At 48.7% G+C, this 10,059-nt stretch overlaps 1 protein-coding gene across 6 annotated transcripts in view; it reads right to left on the bottom strand.

Moving 5' to 3' along the window:
* Window positions 1-5,007: 5,007 nt before the first annotated feature.
* Window positions 5,008-10,059, bottom strand: part of ARMC9 (armadillo repeat containing 9) — an 84,862-nt gene continuing 79,810 nt past the window's right edge. For all 6 annotated transcript variants that reach the window (XM_082224070.1, XM_082224067.1, XM_082224068.1 and 3 more), the window contains 2 exons: window positions 9,293-9,465; window positions 5,008-5,994 (listed from right to left, as the gene is read on the bottom strand). In XM_082224070.1, the coding sequence (XP_082080196.1) occupies window positions 5,972-5,994; window positions 9,293-9,465 (196 nt within the window). In that variant the 3' untranslated portion in view covers window positions 5,008-5,971. The remainder of the gene's footprint in view (window positions 5,995-9,292; window positions 9,466-10,059) is intronic.

The raw sequence follows: 10,059 nt of genomic DNA, 5'->3' as shown, positions 1-10,059 counted from the left end.
CATGGTTTGCAGCGTGTCCACACCTGAAACCCCAGACCCTAAAGTGACCTGGTAGGATGTTCTTTAGCCATATTCATTCCAATGCTGGGAGTTTAAAAGAGGAAGGAGCAAAGGGGCAAAGGGAAAGCAGGCAGATGGATAAAAGCACCGTGGCACAGCTATGCTCTGCTTGCAAATAAAAGCAAGCATTACAGAGATGCCCAAAGTCTCCAGTGTGTGCTCTCAATCAATGCAAACTGATCTTGGGCCACGAGCTATTGTGGCATTAATTAAACGGGGAAGTTTTTAGTGTTTGATGCTGTATTGTGTTTTTTTACTATTTTGGGTTGGAAGCCTCCCAGAGTGGCTGGGGCAGTCAAGTCAGATGGAAGGCATGTCAGCATCGCCCTAGAGCCAGTGCGCCAACTGGACTCATGCACCTCAACCCCAACTGGGCTAGGCGAGCTGGGAAGCACCGCCAGAGACCTCCTTCTCGCAGGAACAGGTCACAGTGCTGTGGACTCACAGCTTAGAGCTGAGAGCACCGGGTTCACTGTCTCAATAATACAGTCGTTGCGCAGCAGAGTTTTGCAGGGTCTTGCAGAGTATAAACCACTCGGAGAGCAGCTCTGTAGAATATCTTCCTTTTATTCTGTAACTACAACTATGATACAAAACTATATACAGAGCTGAATATTCTAAGCATAAATCAATGCTACACTGAGAGTCTGCAGCTGCTCTTAGCAGCAATCTTATCTCTAGGCACTCTCTTTCTCTCCGATACACTGACTGACTGACTCTCTCACACACACACAGACATGTTGCTGGGCAGAATAAGTAGATAGGCAGGACACGCCTCCTCTTCTCTGTGGAGTCAGCAGAGACCATCAGGAGATGATCAGGATATTCTTGGCTATGGGAGGGGTGAAATCTCCTCAAGGCATATAAATAAATTATTATTATTATTATTATTAGCTATACCTGCCTTTTTTAAAAAAAATAAGAAGCGGCTATTAAAAGTCTAGAGGGAGACGGGTGGCGCTGTGGGTTAAACCACAGAGCCTAGGACTTGCCGATCAGAAGGTCAGCGGTTCGAATCCCCGTAACGGGGTGAGCTCCCGTTGCTCGGTCCCTGCTCCTGCCAACCTAGCAGTTCGAAAGCATGTCAAAGTGCAAGTAGATAAATAGGTACCACTCTGGCAGGAAGGTAAACGGCGTTTCCGTGCTCTGCTCTGGTTCGCCAGAAGCGGCTTAGTCCTGCTGGCCACATGACCTGGAAGCTGTATGCCGGCTCCCTCGGCCAATAAAGCGAGATGAGCGCCGCAACCCCAGAGTTGGCCATGACTGGACCTAATGGTCAGGGGTCCCTTTACCTTATTAAAAGCCTAAAGCCAGCTGACCTCCTAAGCTCTGCAAATTCTCCGGGAACGAACAGATGTCTTGGGAATAAGAAAACCCTTTCATCATGAACGCTCTGGAAAAAGATGAGCTGGGACAGGGAACAAGTTGCTGCAAAGGGAGGAGGAGGCGGCGGCAGGAAGAGAGGCCAGCAAAGGCATTTGGCAGTGAGAGGGTCCCCCTTTCATCACCACTGAAGTGTGCTGCTTCCTGCTATTGAGAACAGCAACGCTGAAAGCCAGTGAAACACACCAAGGGAAGCTCCACAATGCACAGGTTTGTTCCCCAAGAGCTCCCAGGCTCTGCCAAGGTCAGAGCGCCTGCCAGGGCCCAGATAAAGTCTAGCTTGTGAGACCGTGCCACATCTGTCGGCACAGGGCAGCGACACCCGGGTGCTCGTGCCATCCGCCGTTATCTTAGCTGCTCCCTGTTCCCAACAGCTCCTGCCTTGGATGGCACAAGGGGCTCCAGAGTTCTTTGGGGGGCAATTCTTTTATTGTTGTTGTTGTTTAGTCATGTCCGACTCTTCGTGACCCCCTGAACCAGAGCATGCCAGGCACTCCTGTCTTCCACTGCCTCCAACAGTTTGGTCAAACTCATGCTGGTAGCTTCGATAGCACTGTCCTGCCATCTCGTCCTCTGTCGTCCCCTTCTCCTTGTGTCCTCCATCTTTCCCAACATCAGGGTCTTTTCCAGGGAGTCTTCTCTTCTCATGAGGTGGCCAAAGTCTTGGAGCCTCAGCTTCAGGATCTGTCCTTCCAGTGAGCACTCAGGGCTGATTTCCTTCAGAATGGAGAGGTTTGATCTTCTTGCAGTCCATGGGACTCTCAAGTCTCCTCCAGCACCAGAATTCAAAAGCATCAATTCTTCGGCGATCAGCCTTCTTTATGGTCCAGCTCTCACTTCCATACATCACTACTGGGAAAACCATAACTTTAACTATACGGACCTTTGTTGGCAAGGTGATGTCTCTGCTTTTTAAGATGCTGTCTAGGTTTGTCATTGCTTTTCTCCCAAGAAGCAGGCGTCTTTTAATTTCGTGACTGCTGTATTAGGTCAACCAAAAAGCTTTCAAATCCTCCAAAGCTGCTCATTAGGGCTAAATCTGGCTGTGGCAAAGCAATGGAGGGCAGCAGGTTGGGGGAAGGCCGAGCTAGATGGTCAGGGAAGAAGCAGGAGGGGAACTGGGCTGGTCGAAACGAAGACTCCCGTTCCAGCAATCCCAATGTTTATTTGTTTTGCTGTTTTGTCCAGCTCTCAACTGGCTAATCTGGTTTTAGCCTCCACTGTGCCCCAGTCCACGTAGGGTTAATAATAATAATAATAATAATAATAATAATAATAATAATAATAACAATAACAACAACAATTTTATTTGTAGCCTGCCCATCTGACTGGGTTCCCCAGCCGTCCCGGGCAGCTTCCAGCATATACAAAAAGATAATCAAACATTGAAAACCTCCTTTAGATGCATTTCCCTCAGACACGTTGAATTCTCACAGCCACCTAGACCTCTTTACAAGCTTTTCAATTTTTTTTATTTCGGCTGCGTCAGACTAACACAGCTACCTACTTGAATCTACGATATTAATATGTTTATCCATGTTGCGTGTAAAATATAAAGGTAAGTGAAATAACAGTCCATTTGCTGCTCCCCAAAAAGGTACATCAACATGTGTCCCCCCCCATGGCCTTGTGGAAAGGGTAGACCTGGGAAAAAGAGCCCCATCTGTTCTCCCATCCTCGGATGAGAATCACAACTTCTGGTTTCTGACCTTGCTGAGATTCCGCAGGGAGACAGATCTGCTCACTGTATGATGAGAAGGAAAAGGGAGTGAGGGGGCCGGGGACACCATGGATCAATGAAACGGCTTCAGAGGTCGTGTGCCAGGGGCAAAGTGATCCTGGCAGCATCTGTGGGCTTCCTGGCTTCTCCTTGTGAGGAGGAAACGAAGGTCTACGCCCCACTCATGGGAAAGCATGGGAGTCATCAGAGGGGTTTTTAAAAACAGGAAGAGGACGACAACAAAGGGATGGAAGGGCAAGGGAGGAGGAGACTTCTGAAGGCTGCACTTTAAACCTCCCCAGAGCGGTGCCTTGCTTTCAAGATGCTCCAGGGACTATTTCTAATATCTCTGGATTACAACAACAACAGCCACCCCATCACATTTCTCCTTCCCTACTCAACTTTCCTCCCTTGCCCAAAATGCAAGCATTAGCTTGCTTACCTGCTCTTTCTCTCTTCCACCCCCACTCAGTCTTTACACTCCTTTATACTCCTCTCCCGCCTCGCCAGATGGATCAGCCAAACTCCAGGTGTCAGGAACAGGCCAATCACATGTCACTGGGCATCTAAAAGGTGAGTCAGGCCAGCTCTCTCCACTAGTGGCGGCTGCCCAGCAGCCTTCCCTATCCTCAGCCCTCCAAATGTTCTGGCAGTGGCCGACTTGGGTACCATGCTGCCCTGTGCAAGGCCAAAATTTGTCCCCTACCTGTCCTCACCCTACCTTCCCAAAAACGGGTGCCTGGCTTTGGGGAGGAATTGTGAGGACTCAAGGACCCCGTCAGAGCCTCACGCCACCTTCCCAAAGGCCAGCGCCTTGCTTACAACTCCTGCTTGGCTCAGCACACAGTGTGTGGGCACCAAACACAGTCCAAAATCTGCCCTTGGTTCCGGGCTGCCCCGGCTGGGGCGGGTAGGAATTGTATCTGGGGAAGGCTGCCCTATAGTTTCACGCAAGATCATTCCAAACAGTCTCTGGTTTTGATTTAGGGGTAGAGACTAATAATAGGTTAAAGTATAGCTCTGTTGCGGCAGATATTTCTATTAGACCAGGGTCCTCCCATTTAATGCAGCTGCACATGTCTTTTAATGAACTGAACATACTGAAAGATTATGAGGGCTTGGGGAGGGCGAGAGAAGTTTGTGTGCGTGAACTTAATAGTGTTTGGCATACCGTATTTTTCGCACCATAGGACGCACCGGACAATAGGACGCACTTTGTTTTAGAGGGGGCAGAACAAGAAAAAAAAAATTCTCCCCCTCTCTGCCCAGCACCCCTTCAGTGAAGCAGCAGGAGGCGCTGCACAGAGAGCAGGAGAACTTTCCCCCTCTTGTTTTCCCGCTCTAAAACAAGGTGCCGTTTAAGGTGCGTTCAGGCGGCTACCTTGGAAGCCTGGAGAGTGAGAGGGGTCGGTGTGCACTGACCCCTCTCGCTCTCCAGGCTTCAGGTTCCTTTCGACCTGCTCTTTGGGGCTGGCGGGGGAAGCCCACCACCAGCCCCAAAGAGCAGGTCAGGGAGCAGCGGAAAGGCTCCTGCCATAGCCGCGCGTCACCTCTCCACCCGGGAGAGGGTCTATGGCTATGGCTTCTTCGCTCCATAGGACGCACACACATTTCCCCTTCATTTTTGAAGGGGAAAAAGTGCATCCTATAGAGCGAAAATACGGTATTTTTTAGTTGCTATTTTGTTAATAGCTTTCCAGATTATAAATGCCTTTTTATTTGTTTATCGTACAACATGACACATGCTGTAACTGTGATGCTTAACTTATTTTTTACAGCGGGGGAGTATTTGATCCCCTGCTAAATTTGCCTGTTTGCCCTCTGACGAAGAAATGACCAGTCCATAATTTTAATGGTAGGTTTATTGTAGCTGCAAGAGACAGAATAACAACAGGAAAACCCCCGGAAACCCAGAAGACTAAAGTCAGAGATTGATGTGCATTACAATGAGTGAAATAAGTATCTGATCCCTTTGCAAAAGATGACTTAGTACTTGATGGCAAAACCCTTGTTGGCAATTACAGAGGTCAGACGTTTCTTGTTAGGTGGCCACCAGGTTTGCACACATCTCGGGAGGTATTTTGTCCCACTCCTCTTTGCAGATCCTCTCTAAGTCAGTAAGATTTCGAGGCTGACTTAGCAGGGGATCAAATACTTCCCCCCCACTCACTGTAGTTGCTGTTGTGCTAATGGTGTTTTATGGATAGTAATGGCTTCACCGATTTGTTAATGGTATTATATGATGTGCGCTGTGATGTTCTTTATGTTTTTGTCATTTATTGTTTGTAAGCTGGCATTTGTTTGAATGGAAAGCAATAAAACCAAATAAAATCATGAGAAAGGCTGAAGGTGGATCTGTGTCACAGGCAGACGGACGGAAAGAAAGCTACGAGGGCAGGAGGCTGGGTAAATGCACGACTGACGTAAGACTGCCGGGTCTCTACCAAGGACGCAAACAGTAGCAAACCGGCTACTTGCTGTAAGCTCAAGTCCCTCAGGACAACGGGGTGGGCTTCCAGTCTGTGTTTTCTGGCAAAAAGCAAGGGACTCCTTGACTGTGCATTTGTGCCTGGAAGCAGCGATGTCCAAGGAATAAAACGTTCCTCCAGGCAGAATCCTTCGGCCCAGGTAAGGTGCATCCCATCAGATAGCGGCTGAATCTCCGTGCACCCACGGCCCTTGTGCTAATAACCTCCCCCTTGGCTCTGCTGGCGGCTGCAGAAGCGAGGATCCCTGTTACAGGAAGCTGGTCGAGTCTGTCCTTAAGCGCTCGCTCAGACAGGTGATTCCTGAGGAAAGGATCTGTCCTCACTTCCTGGAAGACTGGCTGCCTGCAGAGGAGAGAGAGGGAGGGAGGGAAGCTATCAGCTAAAGCAGAATTCAGGACTGAGCACCTCAGCGGGGGGGGGGGTGGTGGTTTGAGGCTGTGCCCACAATGGCCACGTCCTCTAGGGGATTTACAGGGAGTCTGTGGTGCCAGAGGAAGTGGACCGTTTACTGTAAGACAGAGTCACAGTCACTTTGTTATTTACCTGTTACACATCACTGCTTCCTCATTCATGGCTTAGTCTCTTCACCAGCTAAGGACATCCTGGATGCTCAAAGGGAAGGGCTGCATACTTAAGAACACATCTTTTCCCATCACTATGGCAAACTCTCTGGGAGCAGCAGGCTTGCAAGCTGCTTCCCAAGTTTGCCTCTGTGCATGTGATCCTCAACAGCAGCTGCAGAGTCCTGGGGTTGGGGAAGGGTCCCGCTGCTTCTTTGCCCTTCCTCCAGTTCATAGCCCCCCACCCCCACCCTGCCTGGCTCCTTGCTGTCTCAAGACTGGGACCTCCCCCCTCCCAAAAAACAAATTCGCCCCTTTGCATTGTTTGCTCAGTTTCCTGCCTTCAAAATGGGGCTGTGCCCTCTTCAATTTGAGAATTAATCAATGTCCGTGAAGCCTTCAGCAGATGAAGGATAACTACAGGAGCCACTTATTTTTTAAAACCAGGCAAAAATTTGGAGTAAGGCTCTGCAGCCTCTTATAGTTGTTTTATCTGCGAGTCTTTTAGTTCTTATGCTCTTACAGCTATTTTAACTGCGTGTCTTTGTTGGTTTTTAGCTCTTATCTGTTTTAATTATTAGTTTTTTATCTATCCATTATCTGTGTTTAATCTTGTATTTTATTCGGATGTTTTATGCCTGTTTCCTTGTCCTCATTTGCCCTAACAATTATCGGTCAAAAATCCCAACTGCTATTTTATCTATATGCTTTTCTTAATCCTGATCTGTGACCGTAATAAAGTTCATTCATTCATTCATTGGAGTAAGGCTGCCTTCAAAGAAGAAGAAGAGGAGGAGGAGGAGTTTGGATTTGATATCCCGCTTTATCACTACCCGAAGGAGTCTCAAAGTGGCTAACATTCTCCTTTCCCTTCCTCCCCCACAACAAACACTCTGTGAGGTGAGTGGGGCTGAGAGACTTCAGAGAAGTGTGACTGGCCCAAGGTCACCCAGCAGCTGCAGGTGGAGGAGCGGGGAAACAAACCCGGTTCCCCAGATTACGAGTCCACCGCTCTTAACCACTACATCACGCAAAGCCCCATGAGATCCCTGGGCCACTTCCACCTGATCCAATTTGTATCCTGGAGCGAAATTTCCCTCTTTAGAGCTAGCAAGCCAAAAAGGTTTGAGGAAACTGCGCTCAGGCCTTTCTCCTTTGACCAGCACAAGACTTGCTTAGTCCGGTAAGAAATCTTACTGCTTAAAATGTATGGAAGGGTTAGAAATGTGTTATCTTTAAGACAATGGAGATGGTGGCCCAAACTGGAAAGGGCAACCACAAAAACCAAGTCATGCCACTAACAGGCAAAAGAAAGGGGAAGGACGAAACTCCACCTGCTATCAGAAAACATTTCTTGTAAGCCTCAGAGCTTTTAAAAAAAGCTATAATGATGTGGGTTTGCATTATGAGAGTGCCACAAACTCTCAAGTTGACACTGTAAGGAGGACTGGGGCTTCCTATTCCACTCATAATAATAATAATAATAATAATAATAATAATAATAATAATAATAATAATAATAATAAATTTTATTTATATCCCGCCCTCCCCAGCCGAAGCCAGGCTCAGGGCGGCTAACAACAATAAAACAATACAAAAGTACAGCATAAACAACACTCTAAAATCATTCATTATAAAATTAATTAATTCAAGCCACTGGCAACCATTGGGCCAGAGCTCCGCGAAGATTGCCGAGGGAGGGAGTCAGGCTGTGCCCTGGCCAAAGGCCTGGTGGAACAGCTCTGTCTTGCAGGCCCTGTGGAAAGATGTCAAGTCAGTTCCACTTTCCCTGGAAAGCGGGGAGCACGGGGGCTTCAGGGACCGCTTTCTTGGCGAGTGTGCACTTTCTGCATTTCAGTCACGCTTCCTTTTCAGCGTGACAATGAGCCAGCGGCAGGAGCAAAGCAGGAAGAGCAGGAGGACTCGTGTGCGTGTTCGCAGAGCCCTCTTGATCCAGGCTGGACAGAGCTCCTATCGCAGGAAACAGAATGCAGAGGCAAAAGGAGTAAACAGAAGATGGGGGCGGGGGCGGGGGGCTGCAGGGAGGCAGCAAGGAATGCTTGACAGAGCGTGAGGCCAGAAGAAAAAAGCATCGAACCTGCCTGGAAAGCAGCTCCTCATTCCTAGTACCAGCTGTGCTAACCTTCTCATTTCGTGGAACACTAAAAAAATCCTCCCCCTTTCCCATCCTTCCGAAGGAAGATGCCAGCTGGTATTCAAGTTGCGGACTTGGGTCCCAGGCTATGGGTGCTCAATGGTGCTGCTAAATAGTGCCCGCAACGTAACGTGATGTCATGATGTCACGTTGCGTAGGAATGCCGCAGCAGCGCTTCTGAGGCTGTGTGGTGTAAAGCCAGTGTGGTGTAGTGGTTCAGAGTGGTGGACTCGTAATCTGGTGAACCGGGTTCGCGTCTCCGCTCCTCCACATGCAGCTGCTGGGTGACCCTGGGCTAGTCACGCTTCTCTGAAGTCTCTCAGCCCCACTCACCTCACAGAGTGTTTGTTGTGGGGGAGGAAGGGAAAGGAGATTGTGAGCCGCTTTGAGACTCCTTCGGGTAGTGATAAAGCGGGATATCAAATCCAAACTCTTCTTCTTCTTCTTCTGTGCGGGTCCCTGGAGGTCACGTCCATGGCCTCGCCAGACGTCGTATCGAACATCGTCTCGGGCCTCCAAAGCAGCTTCCGGTACCAAACTGGAAGTTGTGTCCGAGCCCCCACAATTTTTTTGTGTGGGTGCCCAGGCACCCAGGGCCCCTAGAGTTGGCACCAGTGCAGCTATCGCCGAAGCCCCTGGAAGGAGCTATCCCAGGGAAGCATGCACACTTCTCCAACACAATCCTTTTCTTAACCCGTCTGGCTGTGTGCCATCAAGCAATGAAGTATTATTTATCTGTTATCCACCCTAATACCTCAGAGCAGGTTACAGTAGCAAAGCACAGCATTAAAAACAATTTACCATAACAACCATAAAAAGAAGGTGAGCCCCAAAAACATACACCTCCCTCAGGTGGCAAAATACAGGGTCAAAGATGTTTCCTGGAACCAGCCCAGACCATGCAATAAGGCGATTTTGCTCTTACTCTGTTTGCTCCTTGATGAGGATCCAGAAGAGCCGGGGCGACTGGTTTGCTGGGGCCCAGACTGGGAGAACTGGGGAGCGATGGTTGGGATTTTGCCCCTTCCAGGCCTGGCACTCGGGAAGTCCGGGGAGCAAGGGAGCCTGGGTTTGCTGGGGAGGCCAGGAAGGAAGTCGCTGCAAGAGGGAGAAATGGAATTGAAAAACGAGGGACAGAGCAGCCTTTGCGACTTGGAGAAAGATGGGATATTAATCTTCTGAATTAATGAAGTCAACTGAGCACCACAAGACAAGGCAGAAGTTTGCAAGGAGTCTGGAATTCTGCAACAAAAGACCCTGAATCCTACAACATTTTGAAAACATATTGGATTAGCATCAATTGATATGGCAGACTTTCTTCTGGCTGGCATCAGCCTTGTAACGAAATTGTTAAGTACCCGTTAAACAACTGACACGCTAGCAAGGAACAGCATTCATACCATTTATTCAGGCAAACGTCTCACATAAATTCTTCCTCAAAATTCACATTTCCCTTTAAATACTCTAGCTTAACCTTCCTCAGTCTGACCCTACAGTAGCTGCCTAAGTAAACGGCCCCTGAAGTGAATGCACATTCTCCACCTTCCTCTGTCCAATGCTAGTTTGTAACCTCCTCAGGGCAGGGACCTGTCCTCTTGCACTATTTAAAGCAGTAGATGCATCATATAACAGCAGGTGTCAACAGCTATGGAGAAGCTGCAGAAAGGAAACCTGGGTCTTCCATTTGTCTCA

This window comes from Podarcis vaucheri, assembly GCF_965113315.1.
Source record: "Podarcis vaucheri genome assembly, chromosome: 5".
NCBI classification, from domain to species: domain Eukaryota; kingdom Metazoa; phylum Chordata; class Lepidosauria; order Squamata; family Lacertidae; genus Podarcis; species Podarcis vaucheri.
Note: the sequence above shows the minus strand (reverse complement) of the source record. Positions and strands in the feature narration are given on the sequence as shown.